Source organism: Perna viridis, chromosome 2, assembly GCF_037379345.1.
Source record: "Perna viridis isolate PV_CMFRI_1.1 ecotype Kerala chromosome 2, ASM3737934v1, whole genome shotgun sequence".
NCBI lineage: Eukaryota > Metazoa > Mollusca > Bivalvia > Mytilida > Mytilidae > Perna > Perna viridis.
In genome coordinates, this window is record NC_142446.1 from 3,264,147 (window position 1) to 3,281,750 (window position 17,604).

The following is a 17,604-nucleotide window of genomic DNA, read 5'->3' on the forward strand; positions in this document are numbered from 1 at the left end:
TTTTCATGCATGAAATTAAGGGACCAATAAAGAAAAAAAAATGAGTTCAAATTTTTAACATAAATTTATTGAGTGTATATGCATAGGACTGAATTAAACAAAGAAGTTATTATCAAAGTACTTATCAAGAACATGTAATCTTCACATTTTTTATTTATTCGCAAATTCAGTAACAATAAATTGACAATGAATTATTCATTTGGGAGTATAACTAATTGATAATTAAATGAAATAAGCTAAAAATAATTCAACTGAAAGTAAAATCCTTTAACAATTCTAACCATTGATGTACATGTATGTTGTAATGTCACGACCAGATATTTTCGTTATCTCCAGTCCTACTACTGCTTTGAGATGCAGCCTCATTATCTTGAAGCTTCATTGATTATTATATATGGTCCTTGAATCTTCACAATATGGGCCTTGGACGAAACAAATTTTATAAAAATTAATGTTTTCCAAATTTCTTTTCTCAACACTTTCAGATATTGAGCCGAATTTTTATATGTGAGTCTACAATGTACCATGATCAATTACAGATCAACTTCATGTTTTGTTTAGATTTTCTATGAATTAAGGCCCTTTGAACATTCTTTTTTTTCAAATAGTTTGATTTGAGAGTTCAATATGTTGACGTGTGGAGTTTGTAAGCGCCTTCACCAATGTTTTTTATTATCATTGAAATCAGTACATAGTGGATCGTTATGGTGTATCTATCTGCACCATGAAAACAAATATTTCGCCATGTCAAATTTCCTTTCCTATTTAATATACTTCATATGTGATATTTTATGAGCAACTTGGTAGGTGTTTCTAGAAAAGCAAAGGACACTCACCCTACTAGTGCACTTATATCATGCTACTAGGTTTTAATGGAGCCTGGATTGTTCATTCACTTTATTCCTATGTATGCGTTTTGTTTATTTCATGATTTGTTGTGTCTATTTTCTTGTCTAATAGTAATCCTTCGATTATTATATTTTTTATTATCCTCCAAGTCTTGGTTCCCCTGAATTTCTTTCTTCCTTTAGGCAGTGTCCTTGGATTTTGATGTTTTGGTATTTTTGACAATATTTATATATATATTATCTGATGCCTTCTAAATATGTTCCAATTGGTTCTCAGCCCTAAACAGCTCCAGTCATGACCCCTAAAATCAATCCCAGCCTTCCTTTTTGTGGGACTGTACCTTGTTATACAATCTCAAAGCGACCCATTCATTTATAGACCACTAATTCCTAAACCAACCAAGTCCCATCTCCAAGAATCAATCCCTTTTGTGGTACTTTTACATTAAATGTGATTCTAAAGTTATTCAGACCAGGCATGAAATGTGTATACAACAGCATGGTACCATTATACAACCACGATTTTCCTTTATATTGGTTTATAAATGGAGGCCTCGTTTTTCTCATTTATAAAACTTAAGATGGTTTTTGCTATGTACTATAGAACACAAGAGAACATACCCAAATGTCAACTTCTTTTCCATATTTACTAGTAAACGTTAGGTATAATATGTTTGGTCCATACTAGGTACTAGGCATTTTAAGCTTTGGTTTCTGAGGGTGGGTCTTATGCTACAACTATCAAAACTTAAAGAAAATTCGTACTCTCGAACAGCCTGTATACAAGTAAATAAATATTATAAAATATCTTATTAATTTCATTGAAAAAGTCCATATCAAACAATAATATGTACAAATGATTGCATAGAATTTAGCACTTTCAACAACAACACATGTCTAACAGATTTCTGTCATGTTTTATACACAATTTCTGGGGCATAAGAATTTCACTACAATACATTATAAGCTAATGCGTTCTGGGAAGTCTCCATATTTTGTATACTCTTTATTTTCTCAGAAGATGTATGAAAAAATTCACAGGTAAGGGAAATATATATTTCATTCCATAATATTTGTTAACTTCCTATCTCAGGGAGGTACTTCCAATCTTGGTTTTATGGGGGATACATTTCAAATGAAAGAAATAATTTTTTTGTGCAGGGAGTGCATATCCTTAAGGGGGAAATACATAAAAAGACACAACAAAATATCATTCATAAGCAACAATTAGGACCTGAACACAAAGACAGTAGTTTACATACATCTTGCCAAGGATATATGAATTCGTCTTGCTTGTGCATTTTGGGGGAGGAAATTTTAAAGTTCCATAAGAATGCAACTCCAAAATATGGCAGGTGAAATGGAGAAATATATTGAGAAGTATGTATTGTATACAAGTATTTCAGAATGTTTCAGTCCATAATTCATTAAAATAATGAAAATATTGATTTCACATGAATACTGGAATGTGCCAGATTTTGACTTTGGAAGAAGCTTCAGCACTTCCATACCTTGATGTTTTCTCTTATTATAGCATATACAATGATGATGATGTTCAAAGAATAGATTGGTCTTCCCTTGATTGAATGACAACCACCTGGTGATCTTAAGCAATTCACTGGATAATTGACAGTTGCAAAGAGATTGTGCACCTGTTATAATAATTATTACTTGTCATCAATTATTCTCTGTTTACCATAGTTTCAATGAGTCCAAACAAGTGCAAAGCAAGTTTTGTTGAGTTAGAGAGATATATCTACCAAGTTAAACTAACATAAATAAATAACAACTATTGGATTCATTGAAAACTACACAAGTTATTACAAAAGATGCCGAAGGAATATCTGTACTCCAAAATACTGATAGCCATTTTTACCATTTTTGAACATGTATCTAACTTTTGTTATGTTCTGCATTGTTCTCTACCATTCATTGTAAGACTGATTGTTGACAATTATTTCGAGACCAAATATATTTGACATTAATCTAAACTTAGTGATCTATTGCTACTAAGTCATTTCAATTTAAACTTCCAAAATTTCACAGTTAGACTGTTTGTAGCAGTATTGATTTCGTAAATTATTGAAAATAAACAATAAAAACAAACAAAAAAAAAAGACTTCTGAAATGAATTTATAAGGCAATGCAGATCAATGGTGTCGCTCTGAATTTCAGTATTTAATATTTATTCCTCTTAAGAAGCTTATTAAGGAAGATGAATATTTGTTTAAAAATCAACTCATTTGCAGTGTGCTTTAAATAAAAAATCAATTCATTTGCAGTGTATATGCTTTAAATAAAAAAATCAATTCATTCGCAGTGTGCTTTAAATAAAAGCATATGGAAGAACATTGAATATTTATTTTTTCTTTATGATAAATATAGTAACCTAAAATCAAATAAACAAAAATTGCATTAATGGAGATTTTTTAATGGAGATAAGGGACAGCGCCCATAAAAGTGAAAGATGCATGGAAATAGCTCTTAAAATTATATCACTAACAGCTGAGAACTTTAAGTAAATCTTATCTCAAACTGCAGATGATGTTTTAAAAGGTCAGAGGTACTAAGCTGTGGGTATGGATGTAATACTGGTAGCAAGTTTCTCCGTAAATAGAACACAAATATTCTTCATTTGGTTTGTCTTTTAGAGAAATTTTCTTTTTTAGGGTGAGGAGATGAGTGGTAGGGATGGTACCCCTATTCACCCCCCTCAAAGATAGTGACATACTTTTTGTATGGATTTAATTCAAGTGTTGAGGTTTAACCTTTCAACAGGCACCATGTAGGATAGGAAAATCATTTATCATAAGAACTTAAGATTTAGAACATGATTTAGCTGACCAAACTATGGAATTTTAGTTATGACTATCATTATTATTTATTTGTACGTATATTGTAAATATTAAATTATTTATTAAATGTTGTGGGTCTGTGAGAAAAGGGATTTTCAATGCCAACCAAACACTATGAGATTATTCACCAAAAACAATATTTATGAAAATCTGATACAAGAGGAAACAGCTATTGATTAAAATAGTCACTAGCCCCTGTACTGTGCCCCTCACCCTGGTCACTAGCCCCTGTACTGTGCCCCTGGTCAGAGTCACTAGCCCCCATACTGTGCCCCTCATCCTGGTCACTAGCCCCCGTACTGTGCCCCTCACCTTGGTCACTAGCCCCCATACTGTGCCCCTCACCATAGTCACCAGCCCCTGTACTGTGCCCCTCACCATGGTCATTAGCTCCTGTACTGTGCCCCTGGTCAGAGTCACTAGCCCCCGTACTGTGCCCCTCACCCTGGTCATTAGCCCCTGTACTGTGCCCCTGGTCAGAGTAATTGAACTTGCAGAAAAAATACAGAAAAAAATAAAAGCAACATGTTTTTATATGAATACAGTAATATTTATCCCAATTCATTCACATTCAAACTACAATACAGGATACTGGGGGTCACAGGGCAATATATGGACTGGATGGTCGTTCAATATAATTATCTAGACTGAAGTGTAGCTTTTGGGGGCAACCAGTCCATATATTGCAATATGAACTGGAAGTATCATGAACTACTTAATACAGGACATCCTCTCTAAGTTCAGAGACAGTATAATCTCTATATATATGTTATATTGACCCGAAGACAAATAAAAATCTTAAAATGTAAAACTTGTTTATAATATTAGTTCCATAAAAGATATGTAGTCTTTAATAATATACATATACTGGCTCTGAAGAATAAAGAATACAGGTTAAAATACTATAATCCAAAACAAAATTTTTTTCCCCAAGGGAATGAATTGTCTGATACAGTTGTCTGATAAGTTACTGGGCGATTGTCATTTAATCAAAGGATGACAGAGATTCTTATCAATAGAACAATCGAGTAAGTTATCATGTTTGATACAAAAAACTTTATAACTGCTGTTAATTAATTTAAAAAGTAAAATAAGAATGATTTTTATTCAGCTATTCAGATGAAATATATTGATTAATATTTTTAAAAACAATTTAAAAGCCACTGTATGTTCAAGGCCTGTTGGTGATTGTCAAAGTTGGTTACCCCCTCCCAACACAGACATATATAATCCATGAGTTGAATCAATACTTGGTACCTAATGCACCAACTGTCTATACCATTCAATGGAAAGGAAAAAATAAAAATTGACAACAGCTAAAATTCTTCCTGTGTCAACAGAGGCTGACACCTACCATTATAAAACTGAAGGCACATTTACCTAAAAGGTAATATTGTCTATAAAAAATTGATTGCATCAAGTATAAAGGTAACACATAATTATACATATAAATAAAAAAAAGGTACAATCTATTACATCAAAATCATTTAAAACTCTTGCATTTACAAAAATATTAAGAAAGATAGATTTGTTAGAGCAAAACAAATGCCCCCACTGCAGATGTCCTGAATTATGAATTCTAAATCCAAGCATTATTAATCTCGTTTTGGACCATGACACAATGTGAATGCGATTAAGTTGCACTCCAGCTAAGGATCATGCAAAATGTGATTCATGGGTAAAAAGCCTACATATTTTTATTTTTGATATTTTGTTTGAAATGTCATAGTAAACAGAAATTAACATGTGGTTTTTCATATAACCCGTGCTCTTAGGAGATAAAAATTATAAAGAATGCACTGTAGATTTCAAAATTAAGGGAGATAACTCTGTATTTGACGCTCAACTACAATAGAATCTACTGGATTTTCAGTGTTGATTATCTCCTAAGAGCAGGCAGATTAGAATGAATAATTACATATTTCATAGTATAGACCCATAAAACAGCTTAATTACAAAAATAAAAATATGTAGCCTTTTTTAGGGTGTATCACATTTTTCAGATTTTGCATGTTACTTAAATTGAACAAATAAATTTAGAAAATGTTTTATAAGCGACTGACATTAAGGAATTATTGCATGCATTTATTATTGCATCAGTTTTCATCAAAGTTAGTTATAATTTTTCTGAAATTCAGGAATATCTCAAAATTCTAAAATGAAAGTTATAAAGATGTCCTATATATGAAGATGCTCTGAAACATGGATGGCTCAAAATCTTGTCAGAAGTGATGTTATTCGGAAATGGCTTACGCAGTCAGGAAGTGATGTTTCAATTTTTATTACAGCCACACAGTGTTTATAGGAATATTCCAGTTGGTGTGGTCGTCGTATTAACATAATGGTACAACACAAATAAATCTGTCCCTAGTAGACAAAACCTAAAATCATATCAATTATTGCAATTACAACAAAGTCCCCATAATTTACAGAATTCCATTAAGAGTTGAATGGAAGAAATTGAAATATAAAATTGACTGATGATAAAACATGACACCTTTACATACCAAAACGGCTCATCTGCAAGCTAAAAAAAATGGCAAGTTCTTGTTGATAGGAAATCAACTAAGGCCTGACCTGAAGATACTCTATAACATGGCCTGACCTGAAACTTGGCTTGAACAAGACATAACAAATGATTGACCTAGCCAGTATTCTTGTTAAGCGTGGCTTGGTCTGATTTTGTTGTTTTTCTAACCTATTTATATACTGCAATAGTATCTTATCAATCCCTACAAGTATTTTCTTTTAATTTAGAAATGCAGTGTAAACTTTCATATTGTTCAAATTGAATTAATTTTAGTCTTTAAAATGTTATATTATGCATTTTTTTCATTGTTTCATCGTATTACATGTTGGTATGTAACAACTTATAAACTCTTATAAACTACTAAACTTTGAACTTATTCTAGCAGCTCTTCATAAAAGGAAATCTTTAATCACAGAGTTTATAAGTTTTTGACCTTATAAGTTAGAAAAATATAAATTTGTCTTGTTCTGTATTTTTTTTTAAACCCATCAATTGTAAGCAGCTATTAAAAGTGAGATTGTTTACATGGTATACACTCAGTATGCCTGTCATTAAAAAAAAACAAGAAAGAAACAATTACTTGATTTGTAATCTACCAAAAAATATTTATATACCAAAAAATCACACTAAAACAGGAATAAATTAAACAAAATTCAAAAGGGTATACATGTAAATTTCTTTTACAGTTTATTAAGTCAAAGGCCTATAATTTAGAAAGAATAAAATGTAAATTGACGTATATTTCATTGATATACAATACAAAGAACCAGATCAACACTCTAAGCAATTAGGAAAAAGTTAGAAAAATTAATGTCTAAATTTGGTAAAAAAAAATCTCAAAAATCAAATGAAACAGATCATGAACTTCATCTAAACAAATAAAGACAAGAATGAACAACAGAGCGACAGACAAAAGTAAACTAACTGACCCAGCAACTTGGTGTCTGAAAAGGGGCATGTCATAAAGATTTTAATAAATTATAGAAGTCACTTTTTAGACTGGAATTTATCAATAAGTTGTTTTACCCATCCTCTCATTACTATCAAATTATTCAAGTCAGTTGTCAGCTGGTCTAGACGGTTAGCAGAATACGTGGTGGACATTTCATCACTATATCGACTTTCAGATCGTAAAGGTCTGTCAGACATTTCTCTCCGTAGTAGAGATTTACATGAATAAGTCATTTCCCTGTCAGCACTTACACTGCGTGCTTGTCTTTCCTGACTTGCAGGTTGACTAGAAAATTGTATTTCTTGCTCCAAACTTGCTGGTCGGCTGTAAAATAGTAATTCTCTTTCAACACTGGATGGCCTTGACCTATTAGTTTGTAAACTTTGGAGACGTTGTTTAATGACAGTACCTGGTTCCCTTTGTTTCACTCTTGTTACAGGAGGTGGAATATGTTTTGATTTCTCCTCTATCTTTTTTACAAAAGATTTGATTGGAACACGTGCTGCATTGTCACCTTTATTAAGAATTTGTTCCTGTGGATCCATCTCGCAATATACAGCAGAATCACGAAATATATCTCCCTCATCAAAAGCTACTGAAAACTTTCTCTCATATATGCTATCACCAGAGGGAATCCTCTTTACTCTTGATTCATCATGGCTTGTTTGGCTGCGTGGAGAATCATTATCGTAAGTTATGTCGCCTTGTATAGAAAAAGCAGAATCACAATTCTGTAAATGGAGATTGTCAGAGGGCTTTAAGTGAGCATTATCTATCAATCTTGGTGTCCCATCACCATCAGCCAGTTTGGTCTGTTCAATATGGTTTACTTTTAAATGATTGGTTTTTGATCGTGGCAGAGACAGGGTTACGTCAACATAAGTTGGATCCGGTTCGGCTATACGCTGACCAATAGAAGGGCTTCCCAAGTCACCAGCATGTAACACTGACTGTAAATCAGTATGATCTTTCCTACTCAATAAAGAAAGTAGGCTACTCCTAGTTTCCTTAGATTTGTCACAGTCTACTTCATTGTCAGAGCTATCACGATTGTCGTAAGACCCAGATCTCCTGTGAGACAGTTTCAGTTTTAAGTCATTTATTTTATGCTTTAAGTTTCCCATGAAATATTCAATGGGTGGTGAACTTGGAGTAGTATCAGTACTGTCATAAGAAGAGTTAGATAAAGTTGACAAGCAAGAATCTCTTTTGTTTTCTACAGACAACACCTCTGATGGAAACCTCACAGAACTTACAGTAGATGTAGATTCTGAGCGTTTCATATAGTCCTCCATTTCAGCTATAATTTGTTCATGATCCTTTACTACATGAGTTTCAAGTATTGAGGTACTACAGTGTCTTGGTAAGTTCCTATCAACTCTAGAAAGTGGTTGAGAATTTGTAGAATTTGACCTATTTAATCTTGTTGAATGTTTGTTCACCTTGACAACAGGCAGAGCACCAAAGTTAGGAAAGTCCTTGTTGTTTGGTTCTGTATGATACAGATCATCCAAACAGTTGTCAGATTTGGAAAGTTCACAGGGATAATCTCCTTTCTTATCTGTAGGTTTTATTTGAGCATGTGCTGTTTCCACAGCTGACTTTGGGGATGTAGAATATTTGAAGAGTTTTGGTCCAAGATTAAATCCATCTACAGGTAAAGAATTTCTATTGGCATAAACCAGCCAATCCATTTGATCAATATCTTGGTCTCCTACAGAATATGTACGAGTACTATGGCGTTGCATTGACATGTTAGTTTTACGTTCCCATGGATCCTCTATATTCATTGGCTTACATCCAATGGAAATACATTTTTGGAGAGGCTGTTTGGTTGCATTTAAAGATGGCATAAATGGAATTGGTTTTGTCAATTTAATTGGTCCAAGTTTTTGTGATAAATTTTCTGTTGATTTTTTAAAAAAATTGTCATGAAATGCTGTCACTGAGTTCTTCCCCCTTCGTAAATCTTCATTTCCAGACCTCTGAAAGTACAGTTTTGTATCAAAAACTTTCATCTGGCCAGATGCCTTACTTTTCTGACCTATTGTCTCTTCACTGCATTTTCTGTTTCTAGTGATATAGGCTGTGGATGGTTCCATAACATTCAACACTGGCATGCTGCAGAATCGTGTCAACAATCTTGAATTATTTACTCCATTTGATTTGCTTTGCATAATGTTAGAATGTAACTGATTTCCATTAAGATTGGACGAGGATAGCTCTGAGGAAATCTGGGGGACTGAACATTGATTTGAAGGGACTGGTGAACAGACACAAGAATTCAACTGATCACATGACATTGATAATATTGGATTCAGTTTTGTAGCACATTTAAAACTCTTATTTCTCCTTGCAGTAGTTGGTGTGAGTTCTTGTTCAGAAGAGTTTTCTTTATTGTCCACTGTTCCGAAGTCTACAGACCTCAGAGGCTGTCTTTTCACTGCCTGTTTAAAGCTAATACTCCGTCCCACAATTTTGTTGGTTCTTGGTGTTATGTCAATACTATTATCTCCATGGTAGAACTCCTGAAAAATTGAGAAAAAAAAATTAGACTATTGCATTCTCCAATAGCAAATTGATGGAGAAAATTCTAACAGAAAACTGATGGAGCATTGCAGTTTGATATAAAATTGTCATTTCTTTTATGAGGGTGGAGCATTGAGAAAATGGAGAGTATTGTTGTTTCTTATGGATGGAGTATCGCAAATTCATTCAATAATGAAGAATTTTGTTTCTTATAAAAATGGATTGAGTATTGCAGTTTCTTTTAGAAAATGGAGAGTATTGTCATTTTTTGCAGAAAATGGAGAGTATTGTTGTTTTTTTTTTTTAGAAAATGAATGGAGTACTGTTGTTCCTTTTACAAAATGTATGGAGTATTGCAGGTTCTTATTGAAAATAATGGAGTATTGTTGTTTCGTAAAAATAAATTGAGCATTGCCTTTTCCTATGTAAAAGGAGTTTTCCAAACATGGTAAGATTTAAAAGGAGCTGTTGTTTGTTCTAAACTTCTTATAACTTTTATAACTTAAAAAAAAATACATGACTTATACCAGAAACAAGCTTTATGCTTAAGTAATGAAAAAAAATAAAGGCAGGTACTAATATAGTACCTAATTCCCAGAAAAAAGGCATTAATGATTTCAGTAACTTATAATAAAAAGAAAAAAATTAAAGATAAAGCAATTAAGAATGTTCCTGTATAAAATCATGCATATTTATTAACTGTTATTGGACTTGTCACCACATGTAGTCTTTATTGTTATGTCACTAAATGTAGTCTTTATTATTATGTCACCACATGTAGTTATGTCACCACAGGTAGTCTTTATTATTATGTCACCACATATATATTTAAGTCACCACAGGTAGTCTTTATTATTATGTCACCACATGTAGTTAAGTCACCACAGGTAGTCTTTATTATTATGTCACCACATGTAGTTAAGTCACCACAGGTGGTCTTTATTATTATGTCACCACAGGAAGATTTATTGTTTGTTAATCAGCAATAACTAGCTCAATAGTAGAAACTGTTCCCCAATATTTAGTCTAATGTAGGATGTGAAAATATTCTTAATCAAAATATCACTAATGCAATGATGTGTATTGTAAACACTTTACCTGGTTGTACAGAAGACCTATTATCACCTATTGATTGCTTCCTTCTTACCTTACTTGATCTTTCCTTACACAAAATATGCATTGTAAAAAAACTCCATTCATTGAAGAAAAGAATGCTTACTGGAGATACTGTAGTATACCGGTAGTAATCTTAATTTGTTTGTTAATTGGTTTTAATTTGTTAACAAGTTTATGAAAATAAACAAAACTTACTTGAACACAAGGACTTAAGAAATCAACATGCGACAAAACAATAAAGAGTGAAGAGGTTGACTAGAAATGAATATGGGAGGATTTTCTCACCATTACTTAAATAGCTGTAATAACTCTGTTAAATCGATATCTGAAATCTATTGCAATACATGTAGTTATTATGTTATAAGTAGATAATCTATTATGGCATCATAAATCAATATAATTAACATTAAACTAGTTGTTTCATTCAATCACTGAGCCCTTCATCCCTGCCAGAATTCCCTTCAATCAACAAGCAAGCCCTCATCTCAGTCTAATTTCCATTCAGCCAATGAGCCCTCACTCCAGTCAGTGTTCTGTTTTAAATCACTGAGCCCCTTATCCCAGTGCCATTCAGGCTGGAATAAGCTCTGACTGGAATAAGAGGCCCTCACACCAGTAAGAGTTCAATTCATGAGTCACTGAGCCCCTCAGCCTACTCAGAGTCCCTTTAGTCTCTGAGACCCTAATCCCAGTCAGAGTACCCTTCAGGTTCTTAGCCCTCATCCCAGTCAGTGTTCTGTTAAATCACTGAGCCCCTCACAGCAGTAAGAGTTCTATTCATGAGTCATTGAGTCCCTCAGCCTACTCAGAGTACTAGTACTCTTCAGTCACTTAGCCCCTCATCCTGGGCAGAGTACCCTGGTCACTAACACCCTCAGCCTAGTCAGAGTACTCTTTAGTCACTGAGCCTTCACTCAGGTCAGAGTACCCTTTAGTCACCGAGATCCTCATCCCAGTCAGAGTACCCTTCAGACAGTAAGATCCTCATTCCAGTCAGAGTACCCCCAAAAAAATATTTGTTTTTGTCCCTTCTGACTTCTCTGAAACCCCTAAAATTAATCCTAGCCTAACTTTGGTGTTATATATTTTCATACACAGTTATATAGTTATGTTTTATAAAAACACTCAGCTCTTATTACCCCTAATTCTAAGCAGTAGGCCAAAAATTAATCAAAACCTTCCTTGTTATATGGATTCATAAGGTCCATATGCTTAATATACTTCAGTTGTATAGTTAAATCCCTTAAAATGCTTGTATCTAACCCCTTTTTGGCCCCTAAATTCCCAATACATGTACCAACCTTCCTCACTTGCAAGATTTTATCAAGATCCATCAGCTAATATTCAAGTTATCAGATGAAAACCAAGTGTATTAGGACAGCAACTTACCATTAATGTATGATCATAGTTAGCAGTTGTATATAAAGGGGGTCTCAAAAGGGAAAATCTAAATCTGTAGTCACAATTACCTCTCAAACAACACTTATCAGAACACCAAAAATCAACCATCATCTTTTTTTGTAAGTGGTGCAATATTAGAGATGTCCATGCAAGTTATTTTGCAGACGACTAAAGCACTTTCTTTTGGACCTAATTCCCAATTCATGAGGGTTATAACCCCCAAAATCTATACTCTTTTGCTCATTTCATTGAGCTGGAAACAGAAAAATGTATGTTTTTAGCTCCTATTTAGCCTATGATTTAACAACAGTTATGATAATGATAACCTCCATAATCTTGACTTGACTATGGTGGTATGGAATTTTATGGTTCAGTATAAGAGCGATCCATACTCTGAATCAAAATCTTGAGACGACATCAAATGACTACAGATGAGGGACAATAAAAATGTCAATAAAGACATCATACAACTACAGTTTGATCATTACTCTCTATATATCAGATTTGTGAACCTGTTTGACCAAACATGACTCTCTATATATCAGTATTGTGAACCTTTGCTAACAGGAAAAAATAAAAACAAAACAAAAAAAAATATATTGATATATTGATAGTTTTAATATTACAATGGTAAGTACTTACCCTGGTGTTTGGTGTGGAAGGAGACTGGGACAAAACTCGTCTCTCTGAAGGTGGACTCTGTCAATTAAAGACAATAAAATAGCATTAAATAAAGTACACAGCCATTCACAGGAAATATCAAACTATGGTGCAAGCTGTTAGAATTCTGGCAGATTTTGTTACTCTAAACATGTTATCTGTCTGTCAGAGTACATGTACTATCATTTTTGGTGGATATAAACAAATAAAAGCTTCGTCAAATGCAGCATGATACAACAACAGACAGTTAAACTCCGTCTTTTAGGAAGGCAAATGTGGACACAATATTTGTTTTTGACAAACTTAAAGATAGGAACTTACAGTTCAATACAGACACAACTAACGGTTTGGAAACAACCTCCCACAATATTTTGAAATTTAATTAAAGTAAAAAGTTCTCCTTTCAGGATGCTTTTATGGACCAAATTGGACCTCTTTATCTCAAAAAATGGTTAACAATAGAGTAAATTTGTTAGCATACATCTTGAAGCCCTTGTGAAGAGTAAAAATGTATAAAAAAAAATTGATAAAATTAGGGATGAAAAATTCTTAAAATTTGGCTTTCAAACAAGCTAGACCAATGGATGTCTGGACCTGTGTTGTACTGGAGCTGTGATTTACAGTTGCTAAAGTTGGGGATACAGTTGAGGAAAAGGTGTTACTGATGGATATACAGAACTACGGAACATAATTCCCATAAAAATTAAGAGAAATAAAAATTTCCTGATGATATGCACAACATATAGTGTTCTTGCTACATACCAATTTTTTACTGAAAGTCAGTAATCATTCCCCAAATCACATTATAATGACCCTCTACAAAAATATTCACAACAGTTAAATCATGTCTGAAGGGTCTTACTGCGAAAGAAGTGCCCATAAAACTGCTGCAAAAATTTCACTGATTATAGTAATCAATTTTGTTGACAAAATAATAATAAAAATCTTATTATTAATTCTTATAATAACATTTATCCCACTTGTTATCCCTTTATGTTTTGAAAGGTATGAGTCTAAAATATCCAAAATCTATGAGGCCATCTGCCATAAGACAACAAAATGTATTGCAGGGTACAGCTTGACATGATCACAGAGGCAGTTGGGACAAATATTGACACAACATTCAAAACTGATACAGTAATGAGTTTTGATTGTAATTACATGTTTAAGACAGGGTAAGATTTGGACAAGAATGAAAGTGGTCAAATGACATAAATACTTGGAATTACACATTTAACAGGTTACATGGAAAGGCAATGGTCAAATGACATAAATACTTGCAATTACACATATAACAGGTTACATGGAAAGGCAAACAGACGATCAGACAAAGAAATTTTTATATACCCTCCCAAAATATTGCTTGTGGAGGGTATGATAAATAAAAATCTCAATGACGCTTAAAACAATAAAATAAAACAATTCACAATTTGGAAGTGCTTTTGAATAACAACCTGAAAACAGAAATTGCTTCACTTTTGTAAAGAACAAAATCCCAATACTCACAAATATATAATAAACTGTATATATATATATACAACTAGAGGCTCAAGAGAGCCTTAATCGCTCACTTAGAGAACTTGAAGTCATGTGGTCATATCATTTGATCATTAAAAGCTTAAATGGCATCAGACAGCCATCTTGTTTAATCAAGCAAAACCAAAATTTTATCAAATGTTAAAGTTGTCCCTATTATCATTTCTTCCAAGTTTGGTCACATTAACCCTATCAAGTTTCAAAACATTGGCACATGTGGTTTTAGAGGAGTTGATCTTTGAAAATTGGCCAATCAGAAGCTTAAATGGCCTCTGGTGGCCATCTTGTTCAATCAAGTGGAACCCAAATTTTATCAGATTTTAAAGTTGTTCCTATAATTATTTCTGTCAAGTTTAGGCTAGAAACCACTAATTCCACTTCCCATAGGCTTCTATGCTAATTTCACTATATTCAATGGCTTATCTGGACTTCACCTGAACTTTAACCTCCAGAGGACTATATATCAGCATGATTCTACATATGTCAGCTCACAATCCTCAGAATGGCATGTGGGGTTAACAGACTTGCAGTGCAGTACTGGTCACCGGAAGTGAAGGGTCTATAAATAGCATAGGAAATCCCAGTGTTTTCACAAGATAGGGGTATATTAAGAAATCATTATGGAGATTAGGCTTCACATGACAAGAAGCAAAATGCACCTATATAATGTACAGAAATGTTTTTCCTTTCAGAAACTGTTTAAATTTTTAAAATAAAATGAGAACTTTTTTCACGGCACTATGAGGAACAGGGGATAATTCCTGTGTAGGACTATTTTTGCGTACGTTCCAAATGCTCCTTGGTTGAATCTGTGGTCTGTAACCTAACAAAATGTGTTTCCCAATAGGGTTTCAAAGGCAACTTTGAGTGAGCGCAGCCACCTGCTGAGCCACCTGAGCCACACAAAAAGTGGATCATTTGTACATGGAATTGAGGTCATTAACCCTATCAAGTTTCAGAGAAGATAATCTTTGAATGTTGGCCAATCATAAGCTTAAATTCCTTTTATGGGCAGAAATAATACATTAAATTTAAATGTCAATAGTTAAATATCAAGCAGTGGGTGAAACAGGATTTAAAATAACCCACCAACCTGCTTGCGTAATTTTATTACAGGTGTTTGTACCATTAGGATAGATCATCAAGGTATTAAGACATGATATCTCATGCTGGTGATATAAGCTATAGTTTCATTGGAATGCATTGTAAATGAACAAACTGTCAATACTAACATTCAAATGAAAATTTCCAAAAAATAATACAGGGATCAATTAGTTGTCTTTTTATATAGACTTCCTTCAGTGAAAGTGTATTGTCAGAACGAAATGTTAACACTTCCAAAACTCAATTTTACTTACCGATCTAGGACTAACAGACTCAGCCTAAAAAAAGATGAAAAATCAAGTAAACAAAATTTTCTTAAGGGACAGCCACTCTAACAAGTTAATGGAAGTCATTCTATACACCACTAAAAGATCAATGAATGTCATTCACTACTAACAGCTAAATGGGAGTCATTCAATACAATACTCACAGATCAATGGGAGTCATTCTCACTACTAACAGCTAAATGGAAGTAATTCTATACACAACTGAAAGCTCAATGGAAGTCATTCTATAGAATTCTCACAGATCAATGGGAGTCATTCTATACACTACTAACAGATCAATGGAAGTCATCCTATACTCTACTCACAGATCGATGGGATTCATTCTATACGCTACTCGCAGATCAATGGGATTCTTCATACTATGCACAACTAACAGCTCAATGGAAGTCATTCTATACACTACTCACAGATCAATGGGATTCATTTTATACACCACTCAAAGATCAATAAGAATCATTCTATACTCTACTCATAGTAGAATCATTCTATACTCTACTCACAGAACAATGAGATTCATTTTAAACACTACTCACAGATCAATGGGAGTCGTTCTATACACTACTGACAGCTCAATGGAATTCATTCTATACACTAGACAGCTCAATTTAAGTCATTCCATAAACAGTTGACATATTAAGGGTTTTTTGTTACCACTTAATCTGTTCACACGGTTTTTCCCTCTTAGCATTTGAATCAAGTACTCACCCTGCGTTGCCCTCTTCTAATTCTTGGAGGTTTAAGAAGATCTGACAAAATTGTACCAGACTTTCTTCTCATTCTCTGTCTTTTCTCAAGGTATTCTGGTGCATTGTGGTGAGATATTTTACGACTTTCCAAACCAGAAATTTTGGCAGAATCTGAAACATAAACTAGAGGCTCTAGAGAGCTTGACTCACTCAACTGGTAAAAAAGGTTTTTACAGTTCAAGGGAAAAGTTCAAAGCTAAAAATCACAAAAATCATAATTTTCTACCTTCTAAAGGCAATAACTAAATTCAGGAGTCATCATAGAACTCAAACGAAATGAAAACTTTTGTACAGGTCTTAACATTTATTTTCCAATATCTCTTATAGTTTTTAATATTCATGTAGCAATCCATAGTGGTGCACAGATCATCGGGAACATGGAGTTATCGGTCGTTTGGGGAGGTTTGATTTGATGATTCATTTCTCTATCAGAGTGGTTAAAGGCCGTGAGGTCTTTAATTTTGAAACAAATGAAAGTTATAAGTAGGTCAATGAGTGCCAATGCTACATCATTTTTCAAAGACCCAAAATCATTGTCTACTATACATGACAAATATGTTGTCGTACCAGCAGACAAATCCCAAAACAGCATTGTTTTTGTCTGCAAAATGTTTTACATCCAATGTTTATTATCAGAGATAGACATATAAAATATTAGCAGTGATAAGACCTATACTGCTACCACACTCTCCAAAGAAGAGATTGTGGAAAACCATAAATTTGTGCTGTCCTCTTTTGGTCTCTCTACCAAATATGATGATTGTGATTTACTGTCTATGTACTGGATTCCTAAACTTCACAAGAATCCATACAAACAACGTTACATAGCTGGATCTGCAAAATTTACCAACAAACCTCTTTCAAAACTTTCAACTTCTATACTCACAGTTGTCAAAGAGGGTTTGCAGTCCTAATTCAATGTGGATCCTGAAAAATTCGAAAGATCTTCTGGAGACCATCAGTTCAAGACTATTATCAGAATATAATAGCATTAAAATCTATGATTTTTCAACACTGTATACTTCTATCGCCCTACTCAG

At 33.5% G+C, this 17,604-nt stretch overlaps 1 protein-coding gene across 1 annotated transcript in view; it reads right to left on the bottom strand.

The window, feature by feature from the left end:
• Positions 1–1,466: 1,466 nt before the first annotated feature.
• Positions 1,467–17,604, bottom strand: part of LOC148623315 (uncharacterized) — a 76,038-nt gene continuing 59,900 nt past the window's right edge. Inside the window, exons 12-15 of the mRNA XM_088565084.1 lie at positions 16,524–16,675; positions 15,786–15,809; positions 12,874–12,930; positions 1,467–9,713 (exon numbers count right to left, since the gene is read on the bottom strand). Coding sequence (XP_088421210.1) covers positions 7,221–9,713; positions 12,874–12,930; positions 15,786–15,809; positions 16,524–16,675 — 2,726 coding nt within the window. The 3' untranslated portion in view covers positions 1,467–7,220. The remainder of the gene's footprint in view (positions 9,714–12,873; positions 12,931–15,785; positions 15,810–16,523; positions 16,676–17,604) is intronic.